The 16,868-nt window shown below is 39.7% G+C and overlaps 2 protein-coding genes across 3 annotated transcripts; one reads left to right on the top strand and one right to left on the bottom strand.

Annotated features, from left to right (window-relative positions):
- Positions 1-516: 516 nt before the first annotated feature.
- rnf114 (ring finger protein 114) lies at positions 517-6,589 on the bottom strand. The gene is made up of 6 exons (XM_003439029.4): positions 6,381-6,589; positions 5,626-5,776; positions 5,303-5,409; positions 3,896-4,010; positions 3,664-3,771; positions 517-3,560 (listed from the first exon to the last, which is right to left on the bottom strand). The coding sequence occupies exons 1-6, from the start codon at positions 6,515-6,517 to the stop codon at positions 3,495-3,497; spliced, it is 684 nt and encodes a 227-aa protein (XP_003439077.1). The 5' UTR covers positions 6,518-6,589; the 3' UTR covers positions 517-3,494.
- A 226-nt stretch (positions 6,590-6,815) lies between these two features.
- spata2 (spermatogenesis associated 2) lies at positions 6,816-14,699 on the top strand. Of its 2 annotated transcripts, none has more exons than XM_003439028.5 (3): positions 6,816-7,079; positions 8,045-8,868; positions 10,047-14,699. In XM_003439028.5, exons 2-3 carry the CDS (start codon positions 8,518-8,520, stop codon positions 11,400-11,402), a joined length of 1,707 nt encoding a protein of 568 aa, XP_003439076.1. In that variant the 5' UTR covers positions 6,816-7,079; positions 8,045-8,517; the 3' UTR covers positions 11,403-14,699. The 2 variants fall into 2 exon arrangements, with proteins under 2 accessions (XP_003439076.1, XP_005448872.1); XM_005448815.4 differs by lacking the exon at positions 6,816-7,079 and adding an exon at positions 7,208-7,513.
- Positions 14,700-16,868: the final 2,169 nt, after the last annotated feature.

Raw genomic sequence — 16,868 nt, 5'->3', positions numbered from 1 at the left:
CCTGCCTCAGCAAAACTGAGAGGGAAACAGACCAGCAGATAGAACTTTCCAGGCATTTCAGGAGTTCCTGTCTGTTGTCACCCAGAAATGGATTACATGTAATGTTAGAAAACTATTTTTTTAAAGGTGACAGCTACATATGTAGTCACTCTTTATCCTATATCTTCCACCAAAAGAACAAGGTGGCGGACCTTACCTACCACTTCTTTTTCTCTGAACAAAACTCTTTTGGCAAAACACACAGTTTTAGGGTTTTGAAAAAGCCCTAAAACTGGATGAAACCCATCGTTCTGAATCTGTTAAAACATTAAATTGTGCTAAAAAGCAAACAGATGAAGTCTTGCTTCAACACTTTTTCTACAGATGGGTTTCATGATGAAGTGAAAGTCTGAAAAGAGTGCAATTTCACTGATGTCACAAAATTGCTGGCTGAATTTACTGTGTTAAAGTGTCACTGGTGTGGGGAAAACAATTTAGACGGCTACCAGGCATGAACAATATGGACTTCCATACAAGTTCAGGAGAGATTTTTTTTAATCAGTGTTCAGGTGAAAGAGGTTTACAATACAGTGAATGAAAACAAAAGACAGCAAAGAGGTGTCTCGGGTATAGTGGTGGTGATGGTACGACACACATAATAAAACGAGCCACCGTCCCCACGCCTCTCACACAGTTTGCCTTTGGGCACATGTAGCATTAATTGCTGCCTCTACAGAGCCTGCAGACTGTACGCACCATCTACTGCTCGCATCAAAGAAACCACACACTGAACTTTATGAAATTTTTATTCAATGTGTTCACTTCTCTTCCCTTTTTCCCCTCTCTTTCTTCCTATTCCTATTCCCCACCTTGGCCCCCCTCTCCCTTTTAAGCTGCGCCACCAAACAGACAAGAAAGACTTCTCCCTGCCATGTTTTTGAGCTCGACTTCCTTCCTGCCCAGAAGCACTCGAGTATCTCGTTAGTTCTCTCACAGCTAACATCACTCCTCTATCTGCCAGGAGCAAAAACCTGATTGGGGGAAACGTAACAAGAAGAAAGGATAAGAACGGGGGGGTGACATCAAGAAGTTTGGTGGGTGAGATTCTCTGTAGAGCTAGGTGTAAAGCTGTAATATCATTTAGCTACAGTAATTACAGATGAAAGAAACAAAAAAAAAGGGAGGAAAGAATAGAGATGAGAGGGTTTTCTCTCTCCGAGGACAATGTACACTGAAGAGCCAGAGTTTCATCATGAAGTTACACATACATGTAAAAACCACGCTGCGAGATCTTTGTGGTTCTAACACGACCCTGGCTTGATTTCGAATGTACGAACAAAGGTTTGCAGAAAGCTTGCCTTCCTTCATCCACAGTTTCTTTCCCCTCCACTAATACACAGCTTTTGCTCATAGCCAGATTATGACAACTGGGCACGTCTGGTTTTCGCAGCGCTGTGAACAGTGCTTTCTGTTTAAATCCTCTCGCTCACACACACAAACACACACACAGTGGTCATCCATCAGCACCGAGTGTTGTTTCTTCCCCCGCATGTCTCATACACACAGGTATAAATCACTGCACCTGATTTCTGGGGCCAGGGTTTAAATAATTAAAGAGCTTTAATTTATCAGGATTTAGCACCTGCTGACAGTAGGGCTGACAGAAGAGAATGAGAGATATATTGAGAGAAAAAAAAGAAAAAAAGAAAAAAAAGAAAACGAAAGAGGAAGAGGTCATTAAACATTAGAAGAAACATATACAAAATTATTATACATTGCACAAGACAGAAAAAAAAAAAAAATATCTAGTTCTAAGTGGAACCAAAGACTAGGTGAGAAGGCATTGAGGTTCTGCTTTAGAGCTACTTAATCTGCTGTGTTAAGATTTTTGTTATTTACCTGTTGGCAGAAGACAAACGAGCCTGTTCTACTGTTCTGTGTGGGTAATCTTACAACTAACTTGAAAGAATCATTAATGTAAAAATAACAAAATTGCAAATAAAGACAAAAAACAAACAAACAAAAAACCAAAAACATCCAGTAAAAAGAAGATCAAGCAAAGTTGTACTGATTTTTTTTTTTTTTTTTCCCCCAACTGCACATGCCGTCGTTTTGGAAGCATACAAATAAATGACCATGTATCTTTATGTTTCAAAGCCGCTGAAGTAAAGGAGAAAGTGATAGCCACAAGAAACTGGAGTGTTTTTTTGTAAAGACCATCTAAGACACTGGGCATGAGAAACACACATCAATAAGTTACATTTAAAGTCTTTTGTCACGTCACTTCATCAGCTGCAGAAACTGAAATTGTGGTTATTTTGTTTTAACAATGACAAATACCCCTACCAAAAACCTAAATATTCAAATACCAGTGTTTTTGTATATTAAAACAAAACTAAAAAGTGGAGAACAAAGCACTGGGTAAAGTACATTTATAGAATGAAATCTGTCTTCAATTATGTCCTGCAAGAACCAGCTGTTGTCATGTTGTCACAGAAATGTAGAACTCTACTGCCCTCTTGTGGTTTAGACACATGCAAATAAATTCTCACATGAAAGTGACCAAATTAACCCAAACACACTGACTTTTTTTTTTTTTTTTTTTTTTAAAATACTTGCATCTGTAGATTCACTGAATGAACTACTGTATTAGCCCTATGAGTTCTGGAAGTTTGAAAACAAGATCTACCAGCAGGCACAAAGACATAAGGGAGAAACATCACAAAAAAGCAAAAATGCCATCTCTGGCTGTGTTTGACCCTCATTGTTTATTCTTACCAGTAGATCTGTCAAAACAGAATGAACACACCCAGCCACACTCTAATACACAAACACACGCGCTTCAATCAAAAACAGCACTGAAAAGACAGTTTTTTTCCCCCATCTGCTGAAAAACTGTGGTCAAAAAAGAAAAAAAAAAAAAAAAGAAAAGAAATAAAAGTCCCTTTACCTTTTAACCTTTTGCATAAACATGCGAGTAGAATTAGTATAATATGTTTCTGTTACTTGTAGACTTCACAGAGTGAAGTTTGTTGTCTGCTGGCAATAGGTAGCCACCTAGTGGTTAGACCCTCTCATAACATCAAGTATTGACAATGCAGAATTTTTAAATCACAGGTTCGGATGTTTTGTTGCTAGATGACACTTTGTCATTGATAAACAAACAGCTTAAACATAGTTTAGCAGATACCTAACAAACTATCCAGTCTACAGACTCAGCTGGGGGGAGGGGAAGATAAGTGATTATCACACCAGAAACACAGTATTACTCCTAAATCAAACAGTACAATATGTTTTTTTTTTTGTAACCATATTGCGTGATTTATTTTCAGAATAATAAACCTATATATTCATAGTTACGATACCAGTTCCCTATGAAAAATAATTACCCATAGTAAGTCAGTACCACCATCCCCATTCTAGATGAATGATGACACTGTGTGTTTCTGTCTTTTCAAGACCATCATCCCTTCATTTCACTGGATTCCCTCCACCGGTGAATTGTTTTTCACACTTCAGTGGTCCATAAGGGAGCGCTGTAAAGCCTCCTGAATCATTGTGTGCTCATCTGTGGAATAATCCTGGGAGGTCGTAAGCATGAGAAGTGGAAGAAAAAAAAAGTCACTTAAATTCTTATTAACATAAAAAACAAACAAACAAATAAACAGAGAGTGCTTTACTTACAACAAATGTATCATAGGAGAAAGTGTGTCTGATCTTCAGGTGCTGGAAAAAGTCAGCACTCCTGTAATTAGGATCCCCCCAAGGCATCGAGGCACAGATGGGGCACACCTAAAGAAAACATGAAGGTAATAAAACGATCTTTGAAACACATTATTAACCCAGCTGAAGCCAGTAAGTGTGTGGAAACTCAGTATGACTCAGAATTATGACAGAGTAGACTTTTTTTTTTTACCACTTGGCGTGCATCTCGAGCATGTTGGGAAGTGCAATGTTCAACCAGGCCGTCCTGGTCGAGGTTCTGGCAGTTACAGTAGGGGCAGGTGAAGGTGTAGCGATTTGGCACTGAACTGTGGCAGAAGAGAAACAATAAAATGTCACAAGGTTTGGTTCTCAACTACATGAATATTGCACTTGAAGTGCAACAGGCATCAGCTTATGAAGAAATAATTTACCACAGTTAGTGGCCAATCTTTATCTTTTGTCACATCAACTTTTCACCAGCTGAAAGAGCTTGAGAAAGGCTTAAAAGTGACAGTTATTCTTTTTTCTTTTTTATAACAGGAATCCGTTTCCTGGCACAAACATCTGGAGGGTTAAATAACAAAATAAATAAATACCAGGATCGGTTTCTTACTTTAAACAGTGTTGGCCCAACATGCCACAATGTGTGGATTCTTTGTTTTAAAGGCTGCTGTTTGGGTGGAAAAAAACAAAACAAAAACCCCCCACTAAAGACTACTTCCTGATTAGTCATAATAACCTCATTACAAGCGACGGCTTCTCAAACCATCTTCTCGGAACTTTCTCCAGGAAGTACAGCTGTCATAAATACTTAACATCCAAATATGATAAAAACCAGATCCACTTCATACAACTTGACAATAACAGTGTTTTATGTTTTCTAAAGATAAAAGTTGTACTGTTTTCTATACACTCTGGAAAAATCATGATTGGAAATTACAACAGGTAAAATACAGAATACTTAGCATAAGCTTGATCACACTTTATAATACTATTTTACTTGCAATCAGATTGTGTTTAATTTGAAATCCTATTTGTGCTAAAACTTCCATTTACTTTTTTTAACTTTAAGTGTAAAATGTATACACTACATATAGTTCACATGACAGATTGACCGCAAAAACAGAGCATTTCATTTTTGACTGACATGTTAGGCATGTCAGTGAAACAAGGCAGTAATGGAGCCACGACTTTGGAGTCTTATCAAACAACAATGTACTGCCAAGAGTTTATAATACTATAAACAGGGAATTTTATATCACAAGAAGATATTATTCCATCATTTGTCACAACAGGTCAACTGTTTAAATTTGGCACTTAAGTTACAGTGAAATCTATCATAAATCTATCATTGCATACATTTGATTGGGCCAACAGAACTCCATTTCCTATGTACAGTACTCTCTGCTCTGTGAATGAAGCCCTCTCACTGACTCTACTGACAGGGCTGCACTCATTTCCTTTTTCACTTTGGATTGGTGTTAGTCCAAAGGTGACCTTTAATTTATACAACCCAACAAGCAGCAGTGATTGCACGCAAAGTCTGACTCTACAGTGTAAACCATTTTGCTTTTCTTATGTAGGGAATAGCAAATAATTGTTCTGCTTCTTTCCCCACCTGACGATGGCAGGCTGGCTCTGGGCAGTTGTCCTGACTCCCTCCTCAATGTACTCCTGGTATTTTGAACAGGCAGCTGTGTGGCTTCTCATCTTAGAAAGCCCAACCTAATTGGGGGAGGAGTGACACATATCAGTAACTTCCAGTATATGACCATCATCATAAAATTGTTGCTATTATCTAAATATAAAGACAGAAATTTAGACACAGCAAAATATTAAGATTATGCATGTGCAGTTATTGAATATTCACCCTCTGTGACTGCTTCATAAATGTGAGTCAGTTCAGCAATATTTTAGCTTTTGGACTTTAGTGAAACATACCTGTGTGCCACATCCCTTACAGGCTGCCACAGAAGATTGAATGAGTGCCTCGAGTTGAGCAGCTCTAGTCCAGTGGCCTGGAGCGCCTCGACATACAGCACACACAGGTTTCTGTGGACGCAGACATTCCTGCAAACAACTGTGGCAAAACCTGTCAAGAGATGGGTGAAATAATGTGACTGCTGCACAAGATAAATCAACTAAATTGTCACTTTTAATTTGGGCTCTGGTAACCTGAGGCTTTAAAAAAAAAATTATTAAAAAACAAGACAAAAACATGCAGCAACTCTGTTTACATTAACGCATGGCCTGCAATGAGAAAAAAACCCCAAATGCTGTCACTAAAACAAACCTTTATTATGCTAGTGACTGGACCTTCCTGTAACTCATATGGAAAGTCCCCCACCTCGAGAATAGCCAGGGACTTGTAGTTCTTTAAAGTGGTTTGAAGAGTTAGAGCAATACACATCCAAACTACAACTCCCAAGTGAGGCCTCCTTTTTGATGTAAACAAAACTGAAACTGATTTAGCAAGCTGGAACTGTTTTTGTCACATATTCGAGAGAGAAAAATAGAAAAAACGGGGTCGTAGCACTAGAAGACACTCGCGAGGCCGATATTTTGCAACTCTGGTGCGACGACATATTTAAAGTGAAGCCCTTTCCTCCATTGTTTTTGCCTCTTTTCACTGCATCGTTGGTGGCAGACGAGGGTTAGGGGGAGGGCGATGGAAAATAAACGGCAAAAATACTCACGTATGTCCACACTGTGTTGTCACGGGACTGTCGAATATTTCGAGGCAAACTGGACAGACGAATTCGGACACGTCGTTGCTCCCGTCCGAGGCGTTCTTCTTGTGAGGTGCTGCGCTAAAGCCTCCGAGCATCGCCATTTCTTTTCTTCACTGAGTCGGTTCCACCACCAGCACCAACCGTCCCCGTGACGACGTCATCGGGTTCTTGTTCTTTTTTAAGCGCGAGGGGGCGGGGTCACCGGCGAAAGTAAACATCGTAACACATAATTGTACGACATACTTACTAAATCTGTGACACCCCCCCCTCCCACTAGATATCGAAACCCCCCAGAGACATTCAAAATATTACAATATATAGTTATTCAAATAAATCTGAATTATTCGGGCACTAATACAACGAAAAAGCAGGAAATCCACACCACTAAATGTATACCTTCGGCAAATCATTATGAACCCGGGAAATCTGTCTCTGCGCGCACGCGAGCCTATATGTATATATATATTTTTTTACCCATGCAAAACAAAAACAAAAATGAATGAAGACTGGGGATGATGTATTTGGGGGTCTGTATCCCGTCTTCCCTAGCACGTGGGCTCCTGATGCTGATGAACTGTCAGGATTGAGCGCATGCGTGTTGTTATACTGGGAATTTCCAACAGCTGAGGAGGCGTAGCTAGCCATGACTAGCACTTGTTAAAGGTAAGATTTGCGAATGCTGTTATTTTTGTTTGAACAAACGTCTTGATCTCCTAGTGGGAGCCCATTAACATTTGATCCCAAAAGAACATCACCTTAAAAATTCGCTGTGTCTTGTTATTTTATTTTAAACTGGCGAATAATGTCTGTGTAGCGATGGAACGCCCTGCTAACCAAAAGCAATTGTTAGCTAGCCAGCTACGCTGAAATGGGCGTTCACTGTTTAGCTTCTACTCAGTAGGGAGGCCATAGCAGTGGCAGCATCGGGTTTGAGAGTCATGAAGAATTAATGTATACGTTCTAGGAGTATTACTTTATATTGCCATTGGTCACGGTGGACTAAATTTGTTGTAGTAGATACGCAGTTGTAAAGCATGCGTCTGGCTAAGGCTCATTGGTTGCTAGCTCGTTGAGCGGATGTTCGCAGAGATTTTCAGGTAACAGGTATAGCCAGCCAGCCAGCTTGCAAGAATCTGAGAGCGAAATGTTTGCTCTCCTGTTGTTCAAGCCTCGTACTATTTTCACGATGTGTTTATGAGTTTTGAGTTGAAGCTAAGCTAGGCTAGGTTAGCGCCACTCTGGTTTACACGCATGTAGTACCAATAGCTGAAACGTTCACTGGCGCAAACGTGTGAGAGGGATGTATACATCAGTAATGAGTTCCTCTCTTGCTTATTTAAGCTATAATTCCACTGGCCTTTTTCTTGGTTATGTACATTGTAAAACAAACAATTTTTTAAAAAAAAAAGCCCTTTCACTATGTGATAGACAAAAAACCCACCCACCCAAACGAATCCATCTTCACATCTCTGAGTACAGAGATGGTCCTGGATTAGTGTATCTTCCCTCTTATCTGAACCTCTAGATATTTCAAAACATGCTTAACCACAGTTAAATTGCATTTTCATTTAGCTAGAAACCGAAAATGATATTTTTTATCTTAACAGCTATTGCTTGTGTCATTTCAGCTTGGACATGGCTGATAACAACCCCAAGATCATGAATCTGTCTTCTTGATGAGTGACCTTGAACTCTACCAATGCTAAAACCAAGCAATGGAATAGATGCAAGTCTGTGTGCCAAGGAAAACCTCCCCCCTGACGTTATCTTGCATGACAGAGGCCTGTTTTTCTGGAAACAAGTCAGGCTTTGAGCCAAAGCCAGAGATGCTCATACCAAGGCATCCTTATGGGCTACAGCCTTGCTACACCAACTGAAAGCACTAGAAAACTGCATCTCTTGCTTAGAGGATGTGCTACTGAGTGGATGCAAAGATTGACTCCTCTGTCATCTCTCCACGACATTAACATTTAGTGTATACGGTTTAAAGAATGGTAACCAAAAATGGTGTCTGAATGTGGCATTTTGTGGTTGGGCATGCTAAAAGGTGTGAGGCTCTCTCAGAAAATTATAACAGCTGACTAATAGTCTGCTGCTAATAATGGATGCCAAGTTAAAAGAGGACCTGTTCCGGAGGTATGTGACAGCACTGGAGAAGCGCCTGGAGGAAGGAGGGGATAACAGGGGGACTGGAAGTACGCAAGAAGGGGAAAGAAGCAGACACAAGGACAGTGAGGCCCTACTTTCCACAGCCACAGCTCTGCTAGGAGCCTATCAGCCAGATCCGGCACAGCGATTTCGCATGGTGCGTTTCTATGAGGTAGTGGAGAACTCCCTCCGCTCCCAGAGAGGAGTCAACCTGAAGGGCCTCGAGAGAGCCTTCCATACCCTGGAAACCATCTGCACCAACCTCCTGCTCTTCCCTTGGAAGAAGGAATTCAGATGTATAAAGGTGAGTTTATTTCATTGATGGGATATTTAATATATTTTGCTTAGATTAGTTTACTCTAATAGCCAAAATTTCACTATTAATACATTTGTTATATCAGAATTAATCATTATTGTCCAGTCCTGAGCTTTGAGATACTGAGCTTTGGCAATTGATCAGGGCAGTGTGTGTGTACACCGAAATACTTTTGTGAATTTGCATATCTTTCAGACTGTCTTTTGCAGGCAATATATATGAATATCTTTCCTGACCTTTAGTGTGGAAGCAAGACTTTTACGTTTGTGTACACATTCTCAGTCTTTATGCAGATATCAGATATCTGCATAATCTTAAGAGATTATTTTAACTTAATTACTTGTTGTCTAATCTTAATACCATAAAGTGGGTATACAAACAAAAGTTTGATCTCCCCTGTCTCATAAACTGCTTGACATGTTTTTTAGTAAATTAATATCTAAAAGTAAGAAAATTTTTCTGAAACTATTAAAATTTGTATAGACTTGTAATTTTAGTGAACACGCGTGCAAAGAGGACCTTGTTATTATGGTTGCTTCTGCTCAGTTCTGCTTGGTGAATAAGTGAGAAATTAAAAGGAAAGCTGTAACTCTTGACACTTCAGTGTTCCACTGCCTCTGTTTTGCTTTGGGGATTTATGTTGCTGGCATTCTTTGGCTCTCCTTGTCTTCTTAGAGGGAAAGCACCGCAAATCAATACGAAGTTGTTTGGTGTGAAACATTTCTAACCTAATAGGAGAGGGAAATGTCCTTGCACACAGAGCCGAAACCGTTATGAATTATCTTATGGCGTTCACCCTCACAAGATATCAAGTTAACTGAATGTCTATGGGAAATTTCTGTACATGTTAGACAGCCTTCTGCCATCATTATCAACCCCCCAAAAGAGGACCAAAAATAGTTGTCCCCACTTCTGGTTTTCTAAAACACTTTTTTTTTTTTTCGCTTGACTCTATCAGCCAATTTTATCTAGAACTATATTTAAAATAAGTATTTGATATTAGAAAGGTGGTCATTTCAGCTTTACATTGAGGTTGTTGTAATTTGTGGTAATCATCTGTTTTGTCATAGATGTGCATTTCTATTTTTTTTTCCTTTATTTGTGGCTTCATGTCAGCCTGTTTTAAACAACTGACACTTATGCTGATTCTCATTTCTCTCTTTAAGACCTTCACTGGCCCATATGTGTACCATCTGCAGTCTGCCATTTCTGATGCTGAACTCCGAACTTTAATGCGCACCATTGGCTACACCTGTGACCATGATTCGCAGTTCCATTTGCAGGAGCATCCAGGAGGTGCAAATCATCTGCGGCAATTGGCATTTGAACTCTTCCTGGCCCAGGCAGAGTGTCGTCTTCTGGGAGAGGTAGTGGCTCTGGCCCGTGGTTCAGCGTCAGAACTGGAGGCCCTGGAGCTCCGCAGAGGTTGCAGAGATGATGCAGCTGGCTGTGCTGAAGCGCTCCGCAGACGTGACAGCCTTGGGGCAGATATGGCTCGGCTGTCCGTGCGGCCATTGGATATAGAAAAGCCTCATGCCCACCACCTTAGGCGAGGTAGCCGACCATCTAAGTCTGTGGATGTTACAGATGGGGCTGGTCACTGGCATGCAGCGGTTAGCAAGCCTGTCTTGAAGGCTTCATTGAGTCTGAGGAAAGAGCCTCTATTTGTGGATGCAGAGGAGGATATGAAGGATGAGATCATCAGGCCCAGCACCTCAATATCTCTTTCCTCTGTGGCTGCTCCACCTTCCTATAGCCCTGTTGCAGATTTCTTCCCAATTCAGTCACCTCCCCCAGCGGATCCCTACACATCCTACCATCCATCCTCTTTAGATGAGATTGACTTGTACACAGAGAGGGGTGGGGCTGGCACAGGAGGGAGGCAGACCCCGTCTCGACCTCTATCCAGAGAGCCTCGAGATGGAAGGGATGGGTGGCTGCACAAAGGTCATGGTAGTGTGAAGTGCCAGGGTTGCGGGCTGGGCTGCACCACAATGGCCTCCTGCCAGAGGTGTGACATGATCCTCTGTTCTGCCTGTCATGATGTGGACCCCTCCCCTTGCTGTGGCCTCCAGGACTACCATCCAAAATCTCCACGACCCCTTGATGGATACATTCCTGTCAAGGAAAAGCTCTCTGTCTACTCTAATACTCATACTCACTCCCATCTCCATCCACACCCCCTCACATTGACCCACTCACATTCTCATCCCCACCCTCACCCTCAGATGGTGGAGAAGCCCCTCATGTCCACTAAGCTGTTTCCCAGCAAGTCTGTTGCCTTGACAACACCAAAGGGAGGCAGCAGTGAGCGAATAAGCATGGGGGGATCGCGATGCGGGTTTTGCAACAAGCCAGGTGCATCACACACCTGTGTGAACTGTTCGAAAGTGTCATGTGACTCGTGCATGGGCTTGTATGCAAAAGATATGTGCACGCGAAAGAATCCTCAGCACAACTTTGTGCCCAACCATCAGCTCAACTTCAAATCTGGCACCATATCTCACCTGGTGTACCGATGAATCAGGCAGACAGAATATATATATTTTTTTCCCTTCCACTCCCCTCCTTTAACCTGCAACATAGTCTTGCACGATTGCTTTAGCTTTCTTTCTTTCTTTCTTTCTTTCTTTCTTTCTTTCTTTCTTTCTTTCGATTTAAGTCATTCATGTTCTTCATCTTAGTCCAGTGCTCTATTTATTCTTTTGGTCTTAAATTTTTTTTTTTTTTTTGATGTTGTTGTTTTTTTTTTCTAACCCTCTTAAACTTTGTACATTACATTTTCTCTTACTGTTGTAGGGCCATTGAATGCACATGCCACAGAGAGCCATATCGTCTGCCCATCTCTCTGCCTTGTACAAGTTCAGGCCTTTTATCTATTTCTTCTTCCTTTTACCTTGCTACCTGCTCTTGAGTAGTCATGTGATGTTGTAGCGCTTCCCAAATCCCTCAAATCTTGTCCTCATCAAAAAGGGAAACTGGAGAAAGTTTAATTCCTTCTCATTTTGAATGAATTCCGTCCAAATGAACATAATCTACTTTGCCTAATTTCTCAGCTAAAAAAATCTTCTAATATATATAAATATAAATATATATATAAATATACAGTATATATATATGTGTGTGTGTGACTGAATGAGTGAACGTGTATGCGTGAGTGAGTGTAGAAAAGACCTCTGAGCTTGCATTGTGATAAAGGGGTCTTTTTAACTTGAAAAAAATATAGGAAAAAAGAGAAAACATACACTGGAAGTCAATAAGTCAATAGTATATATTTTTAATCTCTATTCTCTAGAACAACGTGAGACTGTTAAATGGGCATGAGGCCTGGCATTAGGAATTTTGGGGTATAAACTTATATATGTGGGTATGGGGTGGGGGATATCTCAAGGGGACACACTGAGACAACGGTCGAATGCCATAGATTCTATTTAAAAGATTATGCCTTGTAAATTAATCCTCAATTGTTTCTGGTTGTAGGACTGAGGTTAAATGCTGCTGTTGACTTGAGACATTGAAGACAAGTGGCGTTGATTTCTTTCTGGTAGTTGTGTCAGTTCCAAGCCCCCCACTCCTTTTCATTACACTTCTCAAGCCTTCATGGATCATGATGTTGTAGATCAGTGGTTCCCTGTTAGTCTTGGGTGGGATCACAGGAAGTCTCACTGGGCCAGAAATCTATGGATTATGGTTCAATTGGACAGTTTGTCAGACTATTGGTAGGTTTTAGGCAGTATGAAAGTACATACTCTAACATGGTTTCTGTCTACCTCAAATGGCTTCAGCTTATACACCCAGTATGATATTGTGGTTTTAAACTAGCCCTAAAATCTAAAGATTGTTTGGTTTTTTTTGTTTATTACATCTTTCATTTTTAATTTATGTTTAAGCAAACTAGAAAGCACCACCCTCTTACAATCAGCTGAGCCTGTCAAGTGGTAGAGGCCAGCAAAGACATCAAAAATGTTACACATGCAAACTTTAATGCGGTTCAGTACTATCACGAGTACATAGCAGTTAAACACTTATTTGCAGTTTTGCTGATTAACTATTTACCACATTGCTTTTTGCACTATATTTCACAGAGCTTTCTGCACAGCACAGTGACTGCAGGCTGGAGTTTTTGACTTATTCCTTGCTAGTTAGTTTTGACAACACATTTTTAAACACTAAATCTGCATCTGTTTGATGTGTGTGGGGCAGAATGGGAGGTAGTTATGCTAATAAATTAAAGTAATGAATTAAACTGCATATTTTAAGGGGTAGATAAACTCTGCTTACATTTGAAACTGAAGACCATACATTTAGTGTTTACCTTTAGTAATTAGACTTTCATTTTCATTGTAAGAGGAGGAATATTTTATATTACAGTTGATCGTCACCAAGGGCTAATTTTAAATCACATTGCATTAAACAAAAAAGTCTGAGTCTGGGTTATTTTGACAGACTGCTTAGGCTTTTGTAGCCTTTATTTTCTGTCAGGAGTAACCTCTAAATGCCTTAAACTCATTCAGCTGTCTTATCCTAGTGTATTTAAGCTTTTGATGTTGTTGTTCTCACCCTGTTTGTCTTTAACCAGCCTGTAGGTTTAACATTAACATGTGGTTAACAGGCTAGAAAATGAAGTTCACTTCTCTGATGGTGAAGTGAAGAATTCAGAGTGAATTGAAATTACACCTAAGAGTATGGAGTATGTGTTGAATACAGAACATACCTACCATGTATATTAACATAAATATGCAGCAATGAACACATTGTACATCTGTAAACATTGTAGATGTTTTGCTTGGAAACAGGTTTGGTATATATTTTGTTTGCGTAGAGATATTACCATAACACATTGGTTTCAGGAAGTGACATCCGATTTCATTCTTTTCATTCCTTCCCTTCAAACCTGAAAATTGTCTTGTGTCTTTATCATGTTAAAGAAGGGATCTTTTGATACCAATTAGATGTAGTTTTAGCGGTTCTTTGAAAGATGTTCTTGTGCTAATTTGGGTATCAAAAAAAAAAGTCTTGAGTGCCCTTATGGGAGGTGTGCAATTTTTCTGTTTCCATCAAAGAAGACTTTCTAGATATTTATCATAGCTATATTTCAGTTACTCAATTCAAATCATACCAGCAACAAAGACAACTTTCAGATGTATTGAGCCATGTTGAGTGATCATATTGCCAAATGAAGAACAAATAACTTACCGGAGGAGAAAACAAAATTATGTGGCTTGCCTGGATGTACAGTTAATGTAACATAAATCTGTGATTTTACTAAAGTTTAGCTTCGTGTCTGTAGATGTTGGCCTTTTTAAGAAGCCTAGAGAGAAAACCCCCATCAACATAGATACCTACTCACACTCCATCGGATGTGTCACTTGAAACAGTGGGCTGATAACTTGTGTAGGTCACTACAAAGGGCTAAACAGTCTGCAGGGCTGCTGCTAAGTTTGTGGGCACTGTTTTAATGTTTTAATGAGAAACTGACAGATCAATATCTAATGTGGGGCTTACATTGATCAGTTGTTATGAATTACTGATGTTGGGAAAACAAATGTCATGGAACACTGAGCCATTTTAACATGATTGGTTTATCCCACACTTGAAACACTCAAGTCATTGTGGAAGTGAATGCTCCCCTTTACCTCTGTGTGGTTATCTTACTGATATTAGCAGTCTTGGTGTAGTTAGGCAGCCTCTACCCATTTCCCTAACCTTCCTCTTGGCATGCTCTGTACAAGGCCCATACCCATACGCCCACCCCACCCCACCCCACCCCACCTACCTTGGCACTGAGGATCATCGCACAATGTATTTGAAGGGGTATGGACCTTGTGATCAATATGTGGGCTTACATGGGGTGGAAAGGGAAAATAGCCAAAAATTGTTAATTGGTGAATATATAAAGAGAAATGAAATGAAGCAAAACGTAAATGAGATTTTATAAATTAATTTAAAGAATAAAGTTCTGAAAAAAAAAAGTTTCCTATCTTGAATTTTTTTATTACTCTTTGTTTTTTTTGTTTGTTTTTGGTTGATTGAAATTGAGTTTGTACTGTCAAATCTGTACACATAATTCATTGTTTTGGAACTACTGTAAGCACTTTTGACAATCCGAATTTGCAACTATTGGATTTGCTAAATTCTCATTTTGTTCAGTGTAATGTTAAGAAAAAAAGCCACAGTTTAGGACTCAACATTTCAACCTTTTTAATTTGACGTGTAGGTACTGGTGAAAAAGAGTTAATTACGGCTCTTTTTCACTCGTACCTACTCGACTTGACTCAGGTTTGGTCGCTCTCATGGCTCATTGAGTGACACCACTTTCCAGATAATTGGTGCCATGCAGTCTGTTGAGATCACATTTCTGGATTAACTCCAATCAGCCGAGTTGGTAATGAAGAAGTACAAGGTACTACCACGCAATGGAAAACCATAAAAACCTGGCCAAGCCAACTGGGTGCTAGTGGAAAAGGCCTATAACTGACGATGTAGGTAAGAGCCCTTTAAAGTAAGATCCATATCAGACCCTTGTACTGCCCTTTTTTGCAAGGGTTGACTTGTTTTTGAAGATGTCCAGTAGTTGGTGATAAACAACCAATACTGATTAAATGTGAAGTACAGTATAGGCAACATCAAATAGAGAAATCCCCCCTTTTTCCCCTCATGGTATCATTCCAGTTTAACACAAATGCCTTTAGATTTCTAATAGGACAGCTTTTTATCCACAGGTTTGATGTTCCTAGTCTTTCCCTTCAAGTGCTGTAACTTGTAAAGGAAAGCCTTAGTTATAATCATCTATTGTTGTTGTTTTATGTTGTTGTGCAGTCCTCTTGTGTGATAGTAAATTTCTTTCTTCTTCTCCTTCTTTTCTTGCAGCCAGACTCAGATTCTGTTGGCTGGTCCAAATGATTAATCTTCTGTGCTAAATCAGGTTTTTAGGGCCAATTATGTCTCCCCCTAATACTGAAGGAAGACCCCACTTAAGGTCCATGGAAGTTTGAAGTTTTTCCTCAGATAACTCCATTGACCTCTCCCCTGATTGCCCATGGGCCCACCACACAAACATGTTGTTTCTTAATAGGCTAGTTATACCTGATGATTATTTGAGTGGTTTCACACTTACCAGGAAACAAATACAAAAGCAAAACCCACAAACTCAAAACTTTTTTTTCCTTTTGAATTCTCACAGGCCTCCAATTAGTAACTATGTTTTATTGCCTTAAGGCATAGTGCAGGTTTTTATCATTTATATCAAGTACATAGAGTTACAAGAAAAAAAGATAAAAATAAAACTGTCCTCTGTCCTCCACTAGATGGCATTGTATTACTATATTATGACTGCTTGCTGTTTGCATTGTCTCTGTGAGTTGTGCGGGTTCTCCCAGAGTACATGTAGGAGACATATATATACAAGATTCTTTATTGATTCTAAATTGGCTGTTAGACTGTGAGGGTGAATGGTTGTCTGTCACTCTGTGTTAGCCCTGTAAGGGACTGGTGACTTATCCAAGATATTTCATGCATGTTGCTCAACATCAGCTGACACAGGTTCCAGTGCCTCAGTGACCCTGAACTGGATGAGCAGTGAAGAAAATGGATGGGTGGACGAATGATGCAAGTACAACAATTAGTAAATTCAATATTCCTCAAACTGTAGTTTCACAAACACTTCCGCACGAACAGAACCCTTCATTGTTTATACTAAATTAAGCATCATTACTAGTAATATATTTCACACATTATTTCACAAACTAACTGGCTGTTTTAAATGGGCCGCTTGCCAAGTTTTCTGCCACATGGTCCGCTAATAAGCTCTCCTCATGACTCAGTGATATCACAGTTAAAGCAGCTGATATTCACATTTATAAATGCTAAATTAAACTAAAATAAAAACCTCATTAAACAACACTTTCTGTCTGTCATTTTTTTTTTATTTTTTTTTTTACAAATTTTCTTTGGTGAAATTCACCCTCACAAAGCAGCTTGTTACTGTG

This window comes from Oreochromis niloticus, linkage group LG20, assembly GCF_001858045.2.
Source record: "Oreochromis niloticus isolate F11D_XX linkage group LG20, O_niloticus_UMD_NMBU, whole genome shotgun sequence".
NCBI classification, from domain to species: domain Eukaryota; kingdom Metazoa; phylum Chordata; class Actinopteri; order Cichliformes; family Cichlidae; genus Oreochromis; species Oreochromis niloticus.
Note: the sequence above shows the minus strand (reverse complement) of the source record. Positions and strands in the feature narration are given on the sequence as shown.